We start from the raw sequence: 24,902 nt of genomic DNA, 5'->3' as shown, positions 1-24,902 counted from the left end.
TAGTGACCAGAGCACTATTCCCTATATAGTGAACTACTAGTGACCAGAGTCCTATTCCCTATATAGTGAACTACTAGTGACCAGAGTCCTATTCCCTATATAGTGAACTACTAGTGACCAGAGCCCTATTCCCTATATAGTGAACTACTAGAGACCAGAGCCCTATTCCCTATGTAGTGAACTACTAGTGACCAGAGCCCTATTCCCTATATAGTCAACTACTAGTGACCAGAGCCCTATTCCCTATATTTACATTTACATTCCCTATATTTACATTTACATTTAAGTCATTTAGCAGACGCTCTTATCCAGAGCGACTATATAGTGCACTACTAGTGACCAGAGCCCTATTCCCTATATAGTGAACTACTAGTGACCAGGGACCTATTCCCTATATAGTGAACTACTAGTGACCAGAGCCCTATTCCCTATATAGTGAACTACTAGTGACCAGAGCACTATTCCCTATATAGTGAACTACTAGTGACCAGAGTCCTATTCCCTATATAGTGAACTACTAGTGACCAGAGTCCTATTCCCTATATAGTGAACTACTAGTGACCAGAGCCATATTCCCTATATAGTGAACTACTAGTGACCAGAGCCCTATTCCCTATATAGTGAACTACTAGTGACCAGAGCCCTATTCCCTATATAGTGAACTACTAGTGACCAGAGCCCTATTCCCTATATAGTGAACTACTAGTGACCAGAGCCCTATTCCCTATATAGTGGACTACTAGTGACCAGAGCCCTATTCCCTATATAGTGAACTACTAGTGACCAGAGCCCTATTCCCTATATAGTGAACTACTAGTGACCAGAGCCCTATTCCCTATATAGTGTACTACTAGTGACCAGAGCCCTATTCCCTATATAGTGTACTACTAGTGACCAGAGCCCTATTCCCTATATAGTGCACTACTAGTGACCAGAGCCCTATTCCCTATTATAGTGAACTACTGGTGACCAGAGCCCTATTCCCTATATAGTGGACTACTAGTGACCAGAGCGCCCTATTCCCTATATAGTGCACTACTAGTGACCAGAGCCCTATTCCCTATATAGTGAACTACTAGTGACCAGAGCCCTATTCCCTATATAGTGAACTACCAGTGACCAGAGCCCTATTCCCTATATAGTGGACTACTAGTGACCAGAGCCCTATTCCCTATATAGTGCACTACTAGTGACCAGAGCCCTATTCCCTATATAGTGAACTACTAGTGACCAGAGCCCTATTCCCTATATAGTTAACTACTAGTGACCAGAGCCCTATTCCCTATATAGTGAACTACTAGTGACCAGAGCCCTATTCCCTATATAGTGGACTACTAGTGACCAGAGCCCTATTCCCTATATAGTGGACTACTAGTGACCAGAGCCCTATTCCCTATATAGTGCACTACTAGTGACCAGAGCCCTATTCCCTATATAGTGAACTACTAGTGACCAGAGCCCTATTCCCTATATAGTGGACTACTAGTGACCAGATCCCTATTCCCTATATAGCCCTATTCCCTATATAGTGAACTACTAGTGACCAGAGCCCTATATAGCCCTATTCCCTATATAGCCCCATTCCCTATATAGTGAACTACTAGTGACCAGAGCCCTATTCCCTATATAGTGAACTACTAGTGACCAGAGCCCTATTCCCTATATAGTGAACTACTAGTGACCAGAGCCCTATTCCCTATATAGTGAACTACTAGTGACCAGAGCCCTATTCCCTATATAGTGAACTACTAGTGACCAGAGCCCTCTTCCCTATATAGTGAACTACTAGTGACCAGAGCCCTATTCCCTATATAGTGAACTATTAGTGACCAGAGCCCTATTCCCTATATAGTGAACTACTAGTGACCAGAGCCATATTCCCTATATAGTGCACTACTTTAGACCAGAGCCCTATTCCCTATATAGTGAACTACTAGTGACCAGAGCCCTATTCCCTATATAGTGAACTACTAGTGACCAGAGCCCTATTCCCTATATAGTGAACCACTAGTGACCAGAGCCCTATTCCCTATATAGTGCACTACTAGAGACCAGAGCCCTATTCCCTATATAGTGAACTACTAGAGACCAGAGCCCTATTCCCTATATAGTGAACTACTAGAGACCAGAGCCCTATTCCCTATATAGTGAACTACTAGTGACCAGAGCCCTATTCCCTATATAGTGCACTACTAGTGACCAGAGCACTATTCCCTATATAGTGAACTACTAGTGACCAGAGTCCTATTCCCTATATAGTGAACTACTAGTGACCAGAGTCCTATTCCCTATATAGTGAACTACTAGTGACCAGAGCCCTATTCCCTATATAGTGAACTACTAGAGACCAGAGCCCTATTCCCTATGTAGTGAACTACTAGTGACCAGAGCCCTATTCCCTATATAGTCAACTACTAGTGACCAGAGCCCTATTCCCTATATTTACATTTACATTCCCTATATTTACATTTACATTTAAGTCATTTAGCAGACGCTCTTATCCAGAGCGACTATATAGTGCACTACTAGTGACCAGAGCCCTATTCCCTATATAGTGAACTACTAGTGACCAGGGACCTATTCCCTATATAGTGGACTACTAGTGACCAGAGCCCTATTCCCTATATAGTGCACTACTAGTGACCAGAGCCCTATTCCCTATATAGTGAACTACTAGTGACCAGAGCCCTATTCCCTATATAGTGGACTACTAGTGACCAGATCCCTATTCCCTATATAGCCCTATTCCCTATATAGTGAACTACTAGTGACCAGAGCCCTATATAGCCCTATTCCCTATATAGCCCCATTCCCTATATAGTGAACTACTAGTGACCAGAGCCCTATTCCCTATATAGTGAACTACTAGTGACCAGAGCCCTATTCCCTATATAGTGAACTACTAGTGACCAGAGCCCTATTCCCTATATAGTGAACTACTAGTGACCAGAGCCCTATTCCCTATATAGTGAACTACTAGTGACCAGAGCCCTCTTCCCTATATAGTGAACTACTAGTGACCAGAGCCCTATTCCCTATATAGTGAACTATTAGTGACCAGAGCCCTATTCCCTATATAGTGAACTACTAGTGACCAGAGCCCTATTCCCTATATAGTGAACTACTGGTGACCAGAGCCCTATTCCCTATATAGTGAACTACTAGTGACCAGAGCCCTATTCCCTATATAGTGAACTACTAGTAACCAGAGCCCTATTCCCTATATAGTGAACTACTAGTGACCAGAGCCCTATTCCCTATATAGTGAACTACTAGTGACCAGAGCCCTATTCCCTATATTGTGCACTACTAGTGACCAGAGCCATATTCCCTATATAGTGCACTACTTTAGACCAGAGCCCTATTCCCTATATAGTGAACTACTAGTGACCAGAGCCCTATTCCCTATATAGTGAACTACTAGTGACCAGAGCCCTATTCCCTATATAGTGAACCACTAGTGACCAGAGCCCTATTCCCTATATAGTGCACTACTAGAGACCAGAGCCCTATTCCCTATATAGTGAACTACTAGAGACCAGAGCCCTATTCCCTATATAGTGAACTACTAGAGACCAGAGCCCTATTCCCTATATAGTGAACTACTAGTGACCAGAGCCCTATTCCCTATATAGTGCACTACTAGTGACCAGAGCACTATTCCCTATATAGTGAACTACTAGTGACCAGAGTCCTATTCCCTATATAGTGAACTACTAGTGACCAGAGTCCTATTCCCTATATAGTGAACTACTAGTGACCAGAGCCCTATTCCCTATATAGTGAACTACTAGAGACCAGAGCCCTATTCCCTATGTAGTGAACTACTAGTGACCAGAGCCCTATTCCCTATATAGTCAACTACTAGTGACCAGAGCCCTATTCCCTATATTTACATTTACATTCCCTATATTTACATTTACATTTAAGTCATTTAGCAGACGCTCTTATCCAGAGCGACTATATAGTGCACTACTAGTGACCAGAGCCCTATTCCCTATATAGTGAACTACTAGTGACCAGGGACCTATTCCCTATATAGTGAACTACTAGTGACCAGAGCCCTATTCCCTATATAGTGAACTACTAGTGACCAGAGCACTATTCCCTATATAGTGAACTACTAGTGACCAGAGTCCTATTCCCTATATAGTGAACTACTAGTGACCAGAGTCCTATTCCCTATATAGTGAACTACTAGTGACCAGAGCCATATTCCCTATATAGTGAACTACTAGTGACCAGAGCCCTATTCCCTATATAGTGAACTACTAGTGACCAGAGCCCTATTCCCTATATAGTGAACTACTAGTGACCAGAGCCCTATTCCCTATATAGTGAACTACTAGTGACCAGAGCCCTATTCCCTATATAGTGGACTACTAGTGACCAGAGCCCTATTCCCTATATAGTGAACTACTAGTGACCAGAGCCCTATTCCCTATATAGTGAACTACTAGTGACCAGAGCCCTATTCCCTATATAGTGTACTACTAGTGACCAGAGCCCTATTCCCTATATAGTGTACTACTAGTGACCAGAGCCCTATTCCCTATATAGTGCACTACTAGTGACCAGAGCCCTATTCCCTATTATAGTGAACTACTGGTGACCAGAGCCCTATTCCCTATATAGTGGACTACTAGTGACCAGAGCGCCCTATTCCCTATATAGTGCACTACTAGTGACCAGAGCCCTATTCCCTATATAGTGAACTACTAGTGACCAGAGCCCTATTCCCTATATAGTGAACTACTAGTGACCAGAGCCCTATTCCCTATATAGTGGACTACTAGTGACCAGAGCCCTATTCCCTATATAGTGCACTACTAGTGACCAGAGCCCTATTCCCTATATAGTGAACTACTAGTGACCAGAGCCCTATTCCCTATATAGTTAACTACTAGTGACCAGAGCCCTATTCCCTATATAGTGAACTACTAGTGACCAGAGCCCTATTCCCTATATAGTGGACTACTAGTGACCAGAGCCCTATTCCCTATATAGTGGACTACTAGTGACCAGAGCCCTATTCCCTATATAGTGCACTACTAGTGACCAGAGCCCTATTCCCTATATAGTGAACTACTAGTGACCAGAGCCCTATTCCCTATATAGTTAACTACTAGTGACCAGAGCCCTATTCCCTATATAGTGAACTACTAGTGACCAGAGCCCTATTCCCTATATAGTGGACTACTAGTGACCAGAGCCCTATTCCCTATATAGTGAACTACTAGTGACCAGAGCCCTATTCCCTATATAGTGAACTACTAGTGACCAGAGCCCTATTCCCTATATAGTGGACTACTAGTGACCAGATCCCTATTCCCTATATAGCCCTATTCCCTATATAGTGAACTACTAGTGACCAGAGCCCTATATAGCCCTATTCCCTATATAGCCCCATTCCCTATATAGTGAACTACTAGTGACCAGAGCCCTATTCCCTATATAGTGAACTACTAGTGACCAGAGCCCTATTCCCTATATAGTGAACTACTAGAGACCAGAGCCCTATTCCCTATGTAGTGGACTACTAGTGACCAGAGCCCTATTCCCTATATAGTGAACTACTAGTGACCAGAGCCCTATTCCCTATATAGTGGACTACTAGTGACCAGAGCCCTATTCCCTATATAGTGAACTACTAGTGACCAGAGCCCTATTCCCTATATAGTGAACTACTAGTGACCAGAGCCCTATTCCCTATATAGTGAACTACTAGTGACCAGAGCCCTATTCCCTATATAGTGAACTATTAGTGACCAGAGCCCTATTCCCTATATAGTGCACTACTATAGACCAGAGCCCTATTCCCTATATAGTGAACTACTTTAGACCAGAGCCCTATTCCCTATATAGTGCACTACTTTAGACCAGAGCCCTATTCCCTATATAGTGCACTACTTTAGACCAGAGCCCTATTCCCTATATAGTGAACTACTAGTGACCAGAGCCCTATTCCCTATATAGTGAACTACTATAGACCAGAGCCCTATTCCCTATATAGTGAACTACTTTAGACCAGAGCCCTATTCCCTATATAGTGCACTACTAGTGACCAGAGCCCTATTCCCTATATAGTGAACTACTAGTGATCAGAGCCCTATTCCCTATACAGTGAACTACTAGTGACCAGAGCCCTATTCCCTATATAGTGAACTACTAGTGACCAGAGCCCTATTCCCTATATAGTGCACTACTTTAGACCAGAGCCCTATTCCCTATATAGTGAACTACTAGTGACCAGAGCCCTATTCCCTATATAGTGAACTACTAGTGATCAGAGCCCTATTCCCTATAAATAATAATAATCACAGACTATAATCTCACTCACCTTCACACCTGCTAACACGATGTTCTTTGCTGTGAAAACAAGGCAGAGAAGTCTAACGTCGGTCACATGACAGGAAATACATGGATACAATACATACTGTAAACACTCACTAAACGCTATGTCATGTGACTTAATGGCATGTTCTGGTAAGTACCGTCATGCTATGTCATGTCACTTAATGGCATGTTCTGGCATGTACCGTCATGCTATGTCATGTCACTTAATGGCATGTTCTGGCATGTACTGTCATGCTATGTCATGTTACTTAATGGCCTGTTCTGGCATGTACCGTCATGCTATGTCATGTGACTTAATGGCCTGTTCTGGCATGTACCGTCATGCTATGTCATGTGACTTAATGGCATGTTCTGGCATGTACCGTCATGCTATGTCATGTCACTTAATGGCATGTTCTGGCATGTACCGTCCTGCTATGTCATGTCACTTAACGGCATGTTCTGGCATGTCCCGTCATGCTATGTCATGTGACTTAATGGCATGTTCTGGCATGTACCGTCATGCTATGTCATGTCACTTAACGGCATGTTCTGGCATGTACCGTCATGCTATGTCATGTCACTTAACGGCATGTTCTGGCATGTACCGTCATGCTATGTCATGTCACTTAACGGCATGTTCTGGCATGTACTGTCATGCTATGTCATGTAATGTCACATAATGTAATGCTATGTATTATTTGATGCGTATGTCACCTACCGATCTCCACTCCCAGTCCTCCCCATGTGTTATTTGATGCGTATGTCACCTACCGATCTCCACTCCCAGTCCCCCCCCCCCCCCATGTGTTATTTGATGCGTATGTCACCTACCGATCTCCACTCCCAGTCCTCCCCATGTGTTATTTGATGCGTATGTCACCTACCGATCTCCACTCCCAGTCCTCCCATTCCACTGAGGAAGACAGAAGACTGAGCCATCTGCTGCATGGCACTGTCCCCCAGGACATACCTCTGACGACTGGAGGGAGGGTTGGCGGGGGGCGAGGGGAGTGAGGAAGGGAGGGAGAGGGGTTGGGGTAGGGAGGGGGGGTGAGGGAGGAGGGAGGGAGGAGGGAGAGGGGAGAGAGAGGAAGGGAGGTGAGGGAGGGAGGGAGGGAGGGAGGAGAGAGAGGGAGGGAGGATGGGGGTTAGGGAGGGGGAGGGAGAGGGAGAGAGAGGGAGGGAGGATGGGGGTTAGGGGGGTGTTGGGGAGGGAGAGGGAGACAGGCAGAGGGAGGCAGGGAGGGGGATTAGGGAGAGAGGGAAGAGGGAGGCAGGGAAGATCAAATGATGTTGTAAGACATTAAGCACATAGAACATGTTTTGTTGAAACTATTACTGGTATGTAACTGTACCCTCTTAGAGTTAGGTAGTACGGGATTTACCTGTACAGGGAGTCATCAATCTCCATGGAGTCAGCTGACATCTTGGGAGGGGGAAACTCACTGGTCCTAGACGCACTGGATCGTGAGAGAGAGAGAGATCATGGAGGAGAGAAGTCCTTCTGACGTCGGGGTTATATTATGATCTCTGTCCTCCTGACGTCAGGGTTATATTATGATCTCTGTCCTCCTGACGTCAGGGTTATATTATGATCTCTGTCCTTCTGACGTCAGGGTTATATTATGATCTCTGTCCATCTGACGTCAGGGTTATATTATGATCTCTGTCCTCCTGACGTCAGGGTTATATTATGATCTCTGTCCTTCTGACGTCAGGGTTATATTATGATCTCTGTCCTTCTGACGTCAGGGTTATATTATGATCTCTGTCCTTCTGACGTCAGGGTTATATTATGATCTCTGTCCTTCTGACGTCAGGGTTATATGATCTCTGTCCTTCTGACGTCAGAGTTATATTATGATCTCTGTCCTTCTGACGTCAGGGTTATATGATCTCTGTCCTTCTGACGTCAGGGTTATATTATGATCTCTGTCCTCCTGACGTCAGGGTTATATTATGATCTCTGTCCTTCTGACGTCAGGGTTATATTATGATCTCTGTCCTTCTGACGTCAGGGTTATATGATCTCTGTCCTCCTGACGTCAGAGTTATATTATGATCTCTGTCCTTCTGACGTCAGGGTTATATGATCTCTGTCCTTCTGACGTCAGAGTTATATTATGATCTCTGTCCTCCTGACGTCAGGGTTATATTATGATCTCTGTTCTTCTGACATCAGGGTTATATTATGATCTCTGTCCTCCTGACGTCAGGGTTATATTATGATCTCTGTTCTCCTGACGTCAGGGTTATATTATGATCTCTGTCCTCCTGACGTCAGGGTTATATTAAGATCTCTGTCCTTCTGCCCTGCCCCCCCCCCCGGGGCCCCCAGCACTACACAACTGATTCAAATAATCAAAGCTTGATGATGAGTTGGTTATTTAAATCAGCTGTGTAGTGATAGGGGGAAAAAACATGCAACCAGGGGGGGACCCCAGGACACAGAGTGGACCCCAGGACCCAGAGTGGACCCCAGGACCCAGAGTGGGACCCCAGGACCCAGAGTGGACCCCCAGGACCCAGAATGAGACCCAGAGTGGACCCCAGGACCCAGAATGGACCCCCAGGACCCAGAATGAGACCCAGAGTGGACCCCAGGACCCAGAGTGGACCCCAGGACCCCCAGTGGACCCCTGGACCCAGAATGGACCCCCAGGACCCAGAATGGACCCCCAGGACCCAGAGTGGACCCCCAGGACCCAGAGTGGACCCCCAGGACCCAGAATGAGACCCAGAGTGGACCCCAGGACCCCCAGTGGACCCAGAGTGGACCCCTGGACCCAGAGTGGACCCCCAGGACCCAGAGTGGGGCCAAAGGACCCCGAGAGGACCCCATGACCCAGAGTGGACCCCCAGGACCCAGAGTGGGACCCAGAGTGGACCCCAGGACCCAGTTTGGGAAACCTTGGTCTACGCCACTGTTCTACACCCTAGTCCTGAGGACACGGTGGGGTGGGGGCCTACGTCCCAATTATCTCTCCTTCCTCCTAAAATGTGCACTTGTACAATTCCCTTCACTGCTTTGGATGTAAATGACAGGTATAAGAAACTCCCTCTAGCTCTCTCCTGCAGCAATCCACACCTTTCAGGGGAGTTTGTGGAACGTAGTGCACACTTCACAAATAAAGGACATATAATTGGGACGCACCCATAGACTGGGTGTGCAGGCTTTCATTCCAACCCAGTACTTAAGAGTCCTGATACAATGGACCAACTTTTTATTATCCAGCCATTGAGTTGGTTTATCAGGTGTGTTTAGTGCTGGGCTGTAACAAAAGATTAAAGGAAACTGCTCTGTTCTTACAGGTGAGATAAAAGAGGAATACCTGTGTTACGTTATTCTAAAATACATTATTTTGGCTACCTGTGTCTGTCTAATATCTGATAAAACTATGTTGTCATCCGGTACATCCTTATCTGCTGCAATAGCTACAGAACAATCCACTATATTATGATACTAGCTGTCCAATGTCAAGGTACAATGGTTTTTCTGACTTAGCTAGCTCCATCAAGCTTTCTGTTTAGTGTATCTTAAAGTATCGATCTGATCGTTCTTACCGTTAGCGAGCTACATCACCACGCCAAATGAAGTTGATAGCTGAGTAAAGTTTGCTAGCTAAATAAATAAACAGTATTGCTAGCTAGCTAATGGGCTTGCTAACTAGCTAGCTTCCTGGTCCCAATCTGCAGTTAGCTACTAGTAGCTAGCTACAATAACGTGAGGACGTTGTAAGAGTAGCAGTAACACTAGTAGTAGTACCATATTCAAATGTTTTGAGGTTGACAACTTCTCAAAGCCTTGTCAATAGCTATCTATGTGTTCATCTTGCTACGAACGATGGCTAACCTAACTTAGCATAGACTGAATACTCAGAAGGGCGTTAGCTAGCACTAGCTAGATTTCTACATTGCACTGCATTGCTTGGTGTTTGGGGTTTTAGGCTGTGTTTCTGTACAAGCACTTTGTGACATCGGCTGATGTAAAAAAGTGCTTTATAATTACATTTGATTGATTGATTGATTGATACTGCCTGATGCCGGGTCAGTGCAAAAACACACCCTGCATAAACGTGTATTGTCATGCCGTATCAAGCACAAGTCTTCCTATGGCTGCAGATACGGATGTCCATAATGGTATTTGTGAATGTTGCGAAAAATGCGCATTAAAAACGTCATTCAGAGACGAACTATCTTACCTGTCGGTGTACGATAGGTTCATTGAGTTGTTGATACGAATGAAGGGTTGTGTATAGATAAAAACATTAAAACTGTTCCGGGTTACCCAGATCACATGACAAGGTCACGTTTAAATTATATTTATTTGATAGATAATTTTATGAAATAGTTTTTAAAAAATACAACAAACAACTGAAACAAAATTGTTCTGGGATATCCAGACTTTAACATATTTAAATCAGGGTTGCAAGTTCGATTCCCCCAGCTGACAAGGTACAAATCTGCCGTTCTGCCCCTGAACAAGGCAGTTAACCCTCTGTTCATAGGCCGTCATTGAAAATAAGAATTTGTTCTTAATGACTTGCCTAGTTAAATAAAAATTAAAATAAAATAAAAAATGTGTTATATCGCAATAACAAGTGATCTGTTCTTTCTCTTGGTATTTGGCATTGACAATTTTGACCAGATTCCATATTATGTGCAAGCATCATAGTGCCTCATATCATGTATCATTGGTCCTATTGAAAACCTGCAAGACACCATTTTACAAAACAGAGACACTGTTCAAACAGCCAAAGTTCATCTGCCCAGTAAAACATTTACAACTCAGACTCTCTAACTAATAGGTAATAGGGGTGAGGGAGGAGAGGGGGTGAGGGAGGAGAGGGAGGAGAGGGAGAAGAGGGGTGAGGGAGGAGAGGGGGTGAGGGAGGAGAGGGGGTGAAGGGGTGAGGGAGGAGAGGGGTGAAGGGGTGAGGGAGAAGAGAGGTGAGCGGGTAAGGGAGGAGAGTGGGTGAGGAGGGAGAAGAGGGGGTGAGGGAGGAGAGGGAGGAGAGGGGGTGAAGGGGGGAGAGGGGTGAAGGGGTGAGGGAGAAGAGAGGTGAGCGGGAAAGGGAGGAGAGTGGGTGAGGGGGTAAGGGAGGAGAGTGGGTGAAGGGGTAAGGGAGGAGAGTGGGTGAAGGGGTGAGGGGAGAGGAGGTGAAGGAAGTGGAGAGGAGGTGAGGGAAGACGAGGTCTCAAAGCGAGTGACGTCACGGATTGAAACGCTATTAGCGCGCACCACCGCTAACTAGCTAGCCATTTCACATTGGTTACACTTACTTACATAGCTACATGTACAACAGGATCAAACTGTGTGTGTGTGTGTGTGTGTGTACTACTTTATGAATGGTTGGGCTGTTGACTGAAGTTATCATTTAATAAGCCATAAACCTAGTTCTAATATACTAACTATAATATAATAATAATTTAATAAGTAATAAGCCTAATTCTAATATACTAAGTATAATATTATAATAATTTAATAAGTCATACACCTAGTTCTATTATACTAACAATATTTTTATAATAATTTAATAAGCCAATATATTAAAGCCATATTGTACATAGTGTCCGACAGTGTCTTGTCTTTATAGGGCTGTACTGAACCAGGTTCAGGTCAACTGGGACACTGTTTTTGGTAAATCACTCTAGACCCTGACTGTAGGCACAACTTCCAGGTGTGTGTGTGAAGCCAGCCATCTCTGTCAACCATCCCTCCCTTCATATTGGCTGAACGGCGACCCCCCCCCGGTACCTCCCCTCTGAACTCCGGCCAAAAACAACACACACATACGACACACATCAGAAAGGTGTTCAGGTTGCGAAGTCTCCGTTTTGAACAGATTTTAATTGAATTCAATTTAATTCTCTCTCTAACGCTCCGGACCTCCTCTTCTCGGCGATGTGGTGCGGTCGCGTGGCTCTGCGTCGGCTCCAGCGGATCGCTGTTGCTCCGTTAAACTCATTAAGTATTACCGGGGGTTTACCGGGCGCCGTGCGGAGAGAGATGTCGTCCCTACCGCGGGTCTACATCACGCGCCAGATCCCGCCGGAGGGGCTGAAGATTCTCAGCGAGTCAGGACAGTGAGTGAGATCACACTTTGTTCTTGTTGCCATCCTGGTTCTGTAGGCCTACTTTTTAAAATAATTATATTATTTAAATCTAATTATTATTTTTGCTTTTAATTTCATGTTATGTAGGCTATAGGTTTTGGATCGTTTCTTAATTTAACCAAATGTCCTTTAGTCATTCATGTAGGCTGACCTATCAAGTTGTCATTCATTCTAAAGGAAAGTTCTGAATTGTTGTCTTGTGTGATTCATCATTGACTTTTGGGTAAACAGAACTGACAGTGTTTGCCCTGACCAGACCAGACAGATAAGAAGTCTCTCTCAATTCAATTTGCATACTGCCAAAGCTTACTTTGGCAAATGAATGATTCATTAACAACAGGCCTATCAATAAAACATCATAACACTGTTTAATAATAATAAAGATTGTCACAAACAGGACTCTCACTCTCTATACCACTGTTTTATATATATATACACTCATTCAGTCTCTATCAGACTCATTACCATTAATTAGCTTTCACAGAAGTACTCATTCCCTTAAAGATTCCCTTAAAGAAGCAAGAGAGAGAGAGAAAGAAAGAGAGAGACAGAGAGACAGAGACAGAGAGAGACAGAGACAGAGAGAGAGACAGAGAGACAGAGAGACAGAGAGAGAGAGAGACAGAGAGACAGAGAGACAGAGAGAGAGAGACAGAGAGAGACAGAGACACAGAGACAGAGAGAGAGAGAGACAGAGAGAGAGAGACAGAGAGACAGAAACAGACAGAGAGAGAGAGAGAGAGAGGATGCATTTGTAAAGTATCTGTAACAGGCCTTTCATTTTTGAAATCCTTCATTACCCAGAGTGCAGTTTGATCTGTGGGACTCAGATGACGTCCCCGTGCCCCGGAAGGAGTTGCTCCAGAAGGTCAAAGGTGTCGATGCGCTGGTCTGCGTGCTCACGGAGAAGATCGACGCCGAGCTATTGGACGCTGCAGGTCAGGTGACTGTCCATAATCTCTAACGCCATTGGCTGATCTCTGACAGGAACACTGGGAGAACTTGACTTTTTGGTGTGTTTGTGCGTCTCTTTGTGTGTGTGTGTGTGTGTGTCCCTGTGTGTGTTTGTGTGTCTCTTTGTGTGTGTTTGTGTGTCTCTTTGTGTGTGTCTCTTTGTGTGTGTGTGTGTGTGTGTCTGTGTGTTGTGTGTGTGTGTGTGTGTGTGTGTGTGTGTGTGTGTGTGTGCACGCGTGTCCCTGTGTGTGTGTGTGTGTGTGTGTGTGTGTGTGTGTGTGTGTGTGTGTGTGTGTGTGTGTGTGTGTGTGTGTGTGTGTTCTCCTGCAGGTCCTAACCTCAGGGTCCTGAGCACCATGTCAGTGGGTTTTGACCACCTCTCCCTGGAGGAACTAAAGAAAAGGTCAGTGACCTCTGACCTCTAACCTCTGTTGTTGGTCACATCACAGACATACAACTGAGTATAGCAAACATCAAGAATACCTTCCTAATATTGAGTTGCAGCCCCCCCCCACCCATTTTGTCCTCCGAACAGCCTCAATTCATCAGGGCAGGGACTCTACAAGGTGTGGAAAGCGTTCCACAGGGATGCTGGCCCATTTTGAGTCCAATGCTTTCCACAGTTGTGTCAAGTTGTCTGGATGTCCTTTGGGTGGTGGACCATTCTTGATTCACACAGGACACTGTTGAGTGTGGAAAAACCCAGCAGCGTTGCAGTTCATGACACAAACCGGTGCTCCTGGCACCTCCTACCACACCCCCGTTCAAAGGCACTTCAATCTGTTGTCTTGCCCATTCACCATCTGAATAGCACACATACACAATCCATGTCTCAGTTATCTCAAGGCTTAAAAATCCTTCTTTAACCTGTCTGTCTCCTCCCCTTCATCTACACTGATTAAAGTGGATTTAACAGGTGACATCAATAAGGAATCATATCTTTTCACCTGGATTCACCTGGTCAGTCTGTCATGGAGAGAACAGGTGTTCCTGATGATGTGTAGATTATAATATGTTATATTGTTTATGGGTCACCACATATGACAAAGTATACTTCTTCAACAGTGTGTGTGTGTGTGTGTGTGTGTGTGTGTGTGTGTGTGTGTGTGTGTGTGTGTGTGTGTGTGTGTGTGTGTGTGTGTGTGTGTGTGTGTGTGTATCAGGGGCATCCGTGTGGGTTATACCCCAGATGTGTTAACAGATTCTGTAGCTGAACTGACTGTCGCTCTACTGCTGACCACGTCCAGGAGACTCATAGAGGCTACGCATGAAGCCAAGACGTAAGAACACAAACACACACACACACACACACACACACCGACCACGTCCAGGAGACTCATAGAGGCAACACATGAAGCCAAGACGTAAGAACACACACACACACACACTGACCACGTCCAGGAGACTCAGAGGCTACGCATGAAGCCAAGACGTAAGAACACACACACACACACACTGACCACGTCCAGGAGACTCATAGAGGCTACGCATGAAGCCAAGACGTAAGAACACACACACACACACACACACACACACACACACACACACTGACCAGCTCCAGGAGACTCATAGAGGCTACACATGAAGCTAAGAAGTAAGAACACACACACACACACACTTCCACCCCCCCCCCCTCTTCTCTCTGTGTGTCCTGCCCAGTGGCGGCTGGGGAACATGGAGGACTCTGTGGCTGTGTGGATATGAGCTGGCTAACAGCACGGTGGGAATCCTGGGACTGGGCAGGATCGGTGAGTAACACAAACACACACACACACACACACACTATGGTCAGTGAAAAAACCCTCAACTATCAAGGGGAAGAACAGCACAAGCTCATGACTGTGTGTGTGTGTGTGTGTGTGTGTGTGTGTGTGTGTGTGTGTGTGTGTGTGTGTGTGTGTGTGTGTGTGTGTGTGTGTGTGTGTGTGTGTGTGTGTGTGTGTGTGTGTGTGTGTGTGTGTGTGTGACAGGAGTGGCTATCGCTGAGCGTCTGAAGCCGTTCAAGGTTAAGAAGTTCATCTACACGGATGTGGCTCCCCGACCAGAGCTGGCCAGTTTGATCGACGCAGAATATGGTACCACTGAGATATGGTGTTAATGGGGAATATGGTACCACTGAGATATGGGGAATATGGTACCACTGAGATATGGTGTAATGGGGAATATGGTATGGAGCACTGAGATATGGTGTTGATGGGGAATATGGTACCACTGAGATATGGTGTAATGGGGAATATGGTACCACTGAGATATGGTGTAATGGGGAATATGGTACCACTGAGATATGGGGAATATGGTAACACTGAGATATGGTGTTGATGGGGAATATGGTGCCACTGAGATATGGTGTAATGGGGAATATGGTACCACTGAGATATGGTGTAATGGTGAATATGGTACCACTGAGATATGGGGAATATGGAAACACTGAGATATGGTGTTGATGGGGAATATGGTACCACTGAGATATGGGGAATATGGAAACACTGAGATATGGTGTTGATGGGGAATATGGTACCACTGAGATATGGGGAATATGGTACCACTGAGATATGATGTTGATTGGGAATATGGTACCACTGAGATATGGTGTAATGGGGAATATGGTACCACTGAGATATGGTGTAATGGGGAATATGGTACCACTGAGATATGGGGAATATGGTACCACTGAGATATGGTGTTAATGGGGAATATGGTACCACTGAGATATGGGGAATATGGTACCACTGAGATATGGTGTAATGGGGAATATGGTACCACTGAGATATGGTGTTAATGGGGAATATGGTACCACTGAGATATGGGGAATATGGTACCACTGAGATATGATGTTGATTGGGAATATGGTACCACTGAGATATGGTGTAATGGGGAATATGGTACCACTGAGATATGGTGTAATGGGGAATATGGTACCACTGAGATATGGTGAATATGGTAACACTGAGATATGGTGTAATGGGGAATATGGTACCACTGAGATATGATGTTGATGGGGAATATGGTACCACTGAGATATGGTGTTAATGGGGAAATGGTACCACTGAGATATGGGGAATATGGTACCACTGAGATATGGTGTTAATGGGGAATATGGTACCACTGGATATGGTTAATGGGGAATATGGTACCACTGAGATATGGGGAATATGGTAACACTGAGATATGGTGTAATGGGGAATATGGTACCACTGAGATATGATGTTGATGGGGAATATGGTACCACTGAGATATGGTGTTAATGGGGAAATGGTACCACTGAGATATGGGGAATATGGTACTACTGAGATATGGTGTTAATGGGGAATATGGTACCACTGAGATATGGTGTTAATGGGGAATATGGTACCACTGAGATATGGTGTTATGGTACCACTGAGATATGGTGTAATGGGGAATATGGTACCACTGAGATATGATGTTGATGGGGAATATGGTACCACTGAGATATGGTGTTAATGGGGAAATGGTACCACTGAGATATGGGGAATATGGTACTACTGAGATATGGTGTTAATGGGGAATATGGTACCACTGAGATATGGTGTAATGGGGAATATGGTACCACTGAGATATGGGGAATATGGAAACACTGAGATATGGTGTTAATGGGGAATATGGTACCACTGAGATATGGTGTAATGGGGAATATGGTACCACTGAGATATGGTGTAATGGGGAATATGGTACCACTGAGATATGGTGTAATGGGGAATATGGTACCACTGAGATATGGGGAATATGGAAACACTTAGATATGGTGTAATGGGGAATAAGGTACCACTGAGATATGGGGAATATGGTAACACTGAGATATGGTGTAATGGGGAATATGGTACCACTGTGATATGGTGTAATGGGGAATATGGTAACACTGAGATATGGTGTAATGGGGAATATAGTACCATTGAGATATGGGGAATATGGTACCACTGAGATATGGGGAATATGGTACCACTGATATATGAATATACAAAATAAAACACTTTCAAAAACATATACAGTATATTAAATCATCAACAGTTGGTAAGTTGGTTAAGTGTGTCATTACTGATGTCATACTGAGTATGTCTTGTGTTGAGAGATTCCTAGACTTGATGCTGAATGTTACGGATTGTCATATCTGTTGATAGTCATTAGCCAGTCAGTCTGACTTCCTGACAGTATGTTGTCCTCTCTCCCTCCAGTCTCTATGGATGAGTTGTCCAGTCCGTCTGACTTCCTGACAGTATGTTGTCCTCTCTCCCTCTCTCCCTCCAGTCTCTATGGATGAGTTGACCAGCCAGTCTGACTTCCTGACAGTATGTTGTCCTCTCTCCCTCTCTCCCTCCAGTCTCTATGGATGAGTTGTCCAGTCTGTCTGACTTCCTGACAGTATGTTGTCCTCTGTCCCTCCAGTCTCTATGGATGAGTTGTCCAGTCTGTCTGACTTCCTGACAGTGTGTTGTCCTCTCTCCCTCCAGTCTCTATGGATGAGTTGACCAGTCAGTCTGACTTCCTGACAGTATGTTGTCCTCTCTCCCTCCAGTCTCTATGGATGAGTTGACCAGTCAGTCTGACTTCCTGACAGTATGTTGTCCTCTCTCCCTCTCTCCCTCCAGTCTCTATGGATGAGTTGTCCAGTCTGTCTGACTTCCTGACAGTGTGTTGTCCTCTCTCCCTCCAGTCTCTATGGATGAGTTGACCAGTCAGTCTGACTTCCTGACAGTATGTTGTCCTCTCTCCCTCCAGTCTCTATGGATGAGTTGACCAGTCAGTCTGACTTCCTGACAGTATGTTGTCCTCTCTCCCTCCAGTCTCTATGGATGAGTTGACCAGCCAGTCTGACTTCCTGACAGTATGTTGTCCTCTCTCCCTCTCTCCCTCCAGTCTCTATGGATGAGTTGGCCAGCCAGTCTGACTTCCTGACAGTATGTTGTCCTCTGTCCCTCCAGTCTCTATGGATGAGTTGTCCAGTCTGTCTGACTTCCTGACAGTATGTTGTCCTCTCTCCCTCCAGTCTCTATGGATGAGTTGACCAGTCAGTCTGACTTCCTGACAGTATGTTGTCCTCTCTCCCTCTCTCCCTCCAGTCTCTATGGATGAGTTGTCCAGTCTGTCTGACTTCCTGACAGTGTGTTGTCCTCTCTCCCTCCAGTCTCTATGGATGAGTTGACCAGTCAGTCTGACTTCCTGACAGTATGTTGTCCTCTCTCCCTCCAGTCTCTATGGATGAGTTGACCAGTCAGTCTGACTTCCTGACAGTATGTTGTCCTCTCTCCCTCCAGTCTCTATGGATGAGTTGACCAGCCAGTCTGACTTCCTGACAGTATGTTGCCCTCTCTCCCTCTCTCCCTCCAGTCTCTATGGATGAGTTGGCCAGCCAGTCTGACTTCCTGACAGTATGTTGTCCTCTGTCCCTCCAGTCTCTATGGATGAGTTGTCCAGTCTGTCTGACTTCCTGACAGTATGTTGTCCTCTCTCCCTCTCTCCCTCCAGTCTCTATGGATGAGTTGGCCAGTCAGTCTGACTTCCTGACAGTATGTTGTCCTCTCTCCCTCCAGTCTCTATGGATGAGTTGGCCAGCCAGTCTGACTTCCTGACAGTATGTTGTCCTCTGTCCCTCCAGTCTCTATGGATGAGTTGTCCAGTCTGTCTGACTTCCTGACAGTATGTTGTCCTCTCTCCCTCTCTCCCTCCAGTCTCTATGGATGAGTTGGCCAGTCAGTCTGACTTCCTGACAGTATGTTGTCCTCTCTCCCTCCAGTCTCTATGGATGAGTTGGCCAGTCAGTCTGACTTCCTGACAGTGTGTTGTCCTCTCTCCCTCTCTCCCTCCAGTCTCTATGGATGAGTTGGCCAGCCAGTCTGACTTCCTGACAGTATGTTGTCCTCTCTCCCTCCAGTCTCTATGGAAGAGTTGGCCAGTCAGTCTGACTTCCTGACAGTGTGTTGTCCTCTCTCCCTCCAGTCTCTATGGATGAGTTGACCAGTCAGTCTGACTTCCTGACAGTATGTTGTCCTCTCTCCCTCCAGTCTCTATGGATGAGTTGGCCAGCCAGTCTGACTTCCTGACAGTATGTTGTCCTCTGTCCCTCCAGTCTCTATGGATGAGTTGTCCAGTCTGTCTGACTTCCTGACAGTATGTTGTCCTCTCTCCCTCTCTCCCTCCAGTCTCTATGGATGAGTTGGCCAGTCAGTCTGACTTCCTGACAGTATGTTGTCCTCTCTCCCTCCAGTCTCTATGGATGAGTTGGCCAGTCAGTCTGACTTCCTGACAGTGTGTTGTCCTCTCTCCCTCTCTCCCTCCAGTCTCTATGGATGAGTTGGCCAGTCAGTCTGACTTCCTGACAGTATGTTGTCCTCTCTCCCTCCAGTCTCTATGGATGAGTTAGCCAGTCAGTCTGACTTCCTGACAGTGTGTTGTCCTCTCTCCCTCTCTCCCTCCAGTCTCTATGGATGAGTTGGCCAGCCAGTCTGACTTCCTGACAGTATGTTGTCCTCTCTCCCTCCAGTCTCTATGGAAGAGTTGGCCAGTCAGTCTGACTTCCTGACAGTGTGTTGTGCTCTGACACCAGAGACTAAAGACATCTGTAACAAGGACCTGTTCTCTAAGATGAAGAATACCTCCATCTTCATCAACACAAGCAGGTGACCAAGCTCACACACACACACACACACACACACGGTAACACACAGTAACACTTGGTAACCAATGGTAATACACGGTAACACACGGTAATACACGGTAACACACGGTAACACATGGTAATACACGGTAACACACAGTAATACACGGTAACACACGGTAATACACGGTAATACACGGTAATACACGGTAACACATGGTAACACACAGTAATACACGATAATACACGGTAACACACGGTAACACATGGTAACAAACGGTAATACAGGGTAATACACGGTAACGGTAACACACGGTAACACACGGTAACACACGGTAACACACGGTGTTACATGATGGTGGCTGTGTGTGGTAGAGGAGGGGTGGTAGACAGTTACATGATGATGGCTGTGTGTGGTAGACAGTAACATGATGGTGGCTGTGTGTGTGGTAGAGGAGGGGTGGTAGACAGTTACATGATGATGGCTGTGTGTGGTAGAGGAGGGGTGGTAGACAGTATTACATGATGATGGCTGTGTGTGGTAGAGTAGGGGTGGTAGACAGTTACATGATGATGGCTGTGTGTGGTAGGGAAGGGGTGGTAGACAGTTACATGATGATGGCTGTGTGTGGTAGAGTAGGGGTGGTAGACAGTATTACATAATGATGGCTGTGTGTGTGGTAGAGGAGGGTGGTAGACAGTAATACATGATGATGGCTGTGTGTGGTAGAGGAGGGGTGGTAGACAGTAACATGATGATGGCTGTGTGTGGTAGAGGAGGGGTGGTAGACAGTATTACAGGATGATGGCTGTGTGTGGTAGAGGAGGGGTGGTAGACAGTTACATGATGATGGCTGTGTGTGGTAGAGGAGGGGTGGTGGACAGTTACATGATGATGGCTGTGTGTGGTAGATGAGGGGTGGTAGACAGTTACATGATGATGGCTGTGTGTGGTAGAGGAGGGGTGGTAGACAGTAACATGATGATGGCTGTGTGTGGTAGAGGAGGGTGGTAGACAGTATTACATGATGATGGCTGTGTGTGGTAGAGGAGGGTGGTAGACAGTAACATGATGATGGCTGTGTGTGGTAGACAGTAACATGATGATGGCTGTGTGTGGTAGAGGAGGGGTGGTAGACAGTATTACATGATGATGGCTGTGTGTGGTAGACAGTAACATGATGGTGGCTGTGTGTGGTAGACAGTAACATGATGATGGCTGTGTGTGGTAGAGGAGGGGTGGTAGACAGTAACATGATGATGGCTGTGTGTGGTAGAGGAGGGGTGGTAGACAGTAACATGATGGTGGCTGTGTGTGGTAGACAGTAACATGATGATGGCTGTGTGAGGTAGACAGTAACATGATGGTGGCTGTGTGTGGTAGACAGTTACATGATGATGGCTGTGTGTGGTAGACAGTTACATGATGATGGCTGTGTGTGTTAGAGGAGGGGTGGTAGACAGTATTACATGATGATGGCTGTGTGTGGTAGACAGTAACATGATGATGGCTGTGTGTGTTAGGGGAGGGGTGGTACACCAGGAGGATCTGTATGAAGCCCTGTCCAGCGGTCAGATAGCTGGAGCCGGACTAGACGTCACCGTCCCTGAACCCCTGCCCACCAGCCACCCACTCTTCACCCTAAACAACTGTGGTGAGTATAAACACGGGGTTCAGAGTCTATACAGAGTTGATCCTGCTATTTCCTGTTTCCTTTATCACTGTTCTGTCAGTCCTGTACTGACTGTTTCATTTATCACTGTCTGTCAGTCCTGTACTGACTGTTTCATTTATCACTGTCTGTCAGTCCTGTACTGACTGTTTCATTTATTACTGTACTGACTGTTTCATTTATTACTGTCTGTCAGTCCTGTACTGACTGTTTCATTTATCACTGTCTGTCAGTCCTGTACTGACTGTTTCATTTATCACTGTTCTGTCAGTCCTGTACTGACTGTTTCATTTATTACTGTACTGACTGTTTCATTTATTACTGTCTGTCAGTCCTGTACTGACTGTTTCATTTATTACTGTCTGTCAGTCCTGTACTGACTGTTTCATTTATCACTGTTCTGTCAGTCCTGTACTGACTGTTTCATTTATCACTGTTCTGTCTGTTTCATTTATTACTGTCTGTCAGTCCTGTACTGACTGTTTCATTTATCACTGTCTGTCAGTCCTGTACTGACTGTTTCATTTATCACTGTTCTGTCAGTCCTGTACTGACTGTTTCATTTATCACTGTTCTGTCTGTTTCATTTATTACTGTCTGTCAGTCCTGTACTGACTGTTTCATTTATCACTGTTCTCTCAGTCCTGTACTGACTGTTTCATTTATCACTGTTCTGTCTGTTTCATTTATTACTGTCTGTCAGTCCTGTACTGACTGTTTCATTTATTACTGTCTGTCAGTCCTGTACTGACTGTTTCATTTATCACTGTTCTGTCAGTCCTGTACTGACTGTTTCATTTATCACTGTTCTGTCAGTCCTGTACTGACTGTTTCATTTATCACTGTTCTGTCTGTTTCATTTATTACTGTCTGTCAGTCCTGTACTGACTGTTTCATTTATCACTGTCTGTCAGTCCTGTACTGACTGTTTCATTTATCACTGTTCTGTCAGTCCTGTACTGACTGTTTCATTTATCACTGTCTGTCAGTCCTGTACTGACTGTTTCATTTATCACTGTTCTGTCTGTTTCATTTATTACTGTCTGTCAGTCCTGTACTGACTGTTTCATTTATCACTGTCTGTCAGTCCTGTACTGACTGTTTCGTTTATCACTGTTCTGTCTGTTTCATTTATTACTGTCTGTCAGTCCTGTACTGACTGTTTCATTTATCACTGTTCTGTCTGTTTCATTTATTACTGTCTGTCAGTCCTGTACTGACTGTTTCATTTATCACTGTCTGTCAGTCCTGTACTGACTGTTTCATTTATCACTGTTCTGTCAGTCCTGTACTGACTGTTTCATTTATCACTGTTCTCTCAGTCCTGTACTGACTGTTTCATTTATCACTGTCTGTCAGTCCTGTACTGACTGTTTCATTTATCACTGTCTGTCAGTCCTGTACTGACTGTTTCATGTATCACTGTTCTGTCTGTTTCATTTATTACTGTCTGTCAGTCCTGTACTGACTGTTTCATTTATCACTGTCTGTCAGTCCTGTACTGACTGTTTCATTTATCACTGTCTGTCAGTCCTGTACTGACTGTTTCATTTATCACTGTTCTGTCTGTTTCATTTATTACTGTCTGTCAGTCCTGTACTGACTGTTTCATTTATCACTGTCTGTCAGTCCTGTTCTGTCTGTTTCATTTATCACTGTCTGTCAGTCCTGTACTGACTGTTTCATTTATCACTGTTCTGTCTGTTTCATTTATTACTGTCTGTCAGTCCTGTACTGACTGTTTCATGCTCCTCCTCTCTCTCCCACTACCTCTCATCTCTCTCCAGTTATCCTCCCTCTCATCTCTCATCTCTCTCTCTCCAGTGATCCCCTCATCTCTCTCTCTCTCCAGTGATCCCCCTCTCATCTCTCCAGTGATCCTCCCTGTCTCTCTCCAGTGATCCTCCCTGTCTCTCTCCAGTGACCCTCCCTCTTATCTCTCTCTCTCTCTCCAGTGATCCTCCCTCTCATTTCTCCGGTGATCCTCCCTCTCTCTCTCCAGTGACCCTCCCTCTTATCTCTCTCTCTCTCTCCAGTGATCCTCCCTCTCATCTCTCTCTCTCCTCTCTCTCTCCAGTGATCCTCCCTCTCTCTCTCCAGTGACCCTCCCTCTTATCTCTCTCTCTCTCTCCAGTGATCCTCCCTCTCACCTCTCTCTCCAGTGACCCTCCCTCTTATCTCTCTCTCTCTCTCCAGTGATCCTCCCTCTCATCTCTCTCTCTCCAGTGACCCTCCCTCTTATCTCTCTCTCTCTCCAGTGATCCTCCCTCTCACCTCTCTCTCTCCAGTGATCCTCCCTCATCTCTCCAGTGATCCTCCCTCTCATTTCTCCAGTGATCCTCCCTCTCATCTCTCTCCAGTGATCCTTCCTCTCATCTCTCCAGTGATCCTTCCTCTCATCTCTCCAGTGATCCTCCCTCTCATTTCTCCAGTGATCCTCCCTCTCATCTCTCTCCAGTGATCCTTCCTCTCATCTCTCTCCAGTGATCCTCCCTCTCATCTCTCCAGTGATCCTCCCTCTCATCTCTCTCCAGTGATCCTCCCTCATCTCTCCAGTGATCCTCCCTCTCATCTCTCCAGTGATCCTCCCTCTCATCTCTCTCTCTCTCCAGTGATCCTCCCTCTCATCTCTCTCTCTCTCCAGTGATCCTCCCTCTCATCTCTCTCATTTCTCCAGTGATCCTCCCTCTCATCTCTCTCTCTCTCCAGTGATCCTCCCTCTCATCTCTCTCTCTCTCCAGTGATCCTCCCTCTCATCTCTCTCTCTCTCCAGTGATCCTCCCTCTCATCTCTCTCTCTCTCTCCAGTGATCCTCCCTCTCATCTCTCTCTCTCTCCAGTGATCCTCCCTCTCATCTCTCTCATTTCTCCAGTGATCCTCCCTCTCATCTCTCTCCAGTGATCCTCCCTCTCATCTCTCTCTCTCTCTCCAGTGATCCTCCCTCATCTCTCTCTCCAGTGATCCTCCCTCTCATCTCTCTCTCTCCAGTGATCCTCCCTCTCATCTCTCTCTCTCTCTCCAGTGATCCTCCCTCTCATCTCTCTCTCTCTCCAGTGATCCTCCCTCTCATCTCTCTCTCTCTCTCCAGTGATCCTCCCTCTCATCTCTCCAGTGATCCTCCCTCTCATCTCTCTCTCTCTCTCCAGTGATCCTCCCTCTCATCTCTCTCTCTCTCTCCAGTGATCCTCCCTCATCTCTCTCTCTCCAGT

The 24,902-nt window shown here is 45.6% G+C and overlaps 2 protein-coding genes across 3 annotated transcripts in view; one reads left to right on the top strand and one right to left on the bottom strand.

Moving 5' to 3' along the window:
- Positions 1–10,625, bottom strand: part of uba6 (ubiquitin like modifier activating enzyme 6) — a gene marked incomplete in the record, with an annotated part of 75,556 nt that extends 64,931 nt beyond the window's left edge. Inside the window, 4 exon segments of the mRNA XM_071408365.1 lie at positions 6,341–6,369; positions 7,224–7,318; positions 7,725–7,799; positions 10,542–10,625. Coding sequence (XP_071264466.1) covers positions 6,341–6,369; positions 7,224–7,318; positions 7,725–7,799; positions 10,542–10,564 — 222 coding nt within the window.
- Positions 10,626–12,117: 1,492 nt separating this feature from the next.
- The window catches only part of grhprb (glyoxylate reductase/hydroxypyruvate reductase b), a 14,003-nt gene continuing 1,218 nt past the window's right edge, over positions 12,118–24,902 (top strand). For both annotated transcript variants that reach the window (XM_071404982.1, XM_071404981.1), the window contains exons 1-8: positions 12,118–12,426; positions 13,261–13,394; positions 13,741–13,813; positions 14,574–14,690; positions 15,070–15,158; positions 15,381–15,485; positions 19,907–20,042; positions 21,545–21,675. In XM_071404982.1, coding sequence (XP_071261083.1) covers positions 12,245–12,426; positions 13,261–13,394; positions 13,741–13,813; positions 14,574–14,690; positions 15,070–15,158; positions 15,381–15,485; positions 19,907–20,042; positions 21,545–21,675 — 967 coding nt within the window. In that variant the 5' untranslated portion in view covers positions 12,118–12,244. The remainder of the gene's footprint in view (positions 12,427–13,260; positions 13,395–13,740; positions 13,814–14,573; positions 14,691–15,069; positions 15,159–15,380; positions 15,486–19,906; positions 20,043–21,544; positions 21,676–24,902) is intronic.

Source organism: Salvelinus alpinus, chromosome 6 (assembly GCF_045679555.1).
Source record: "Salvelinus alpinus chromosome 6, SLU_Salpinus.1, whole genome shotgun sequence".
NCBI classification, from domain to species: Eukaryota; Metazoa; Chordata; class Actinopteri; order Salmoniformes; family Salmonidae; genus Salvelinus; species Salvelinus alpinus.
This window is presented reverse-complemented; position numbering and strand designations above follow the sequence as displayed.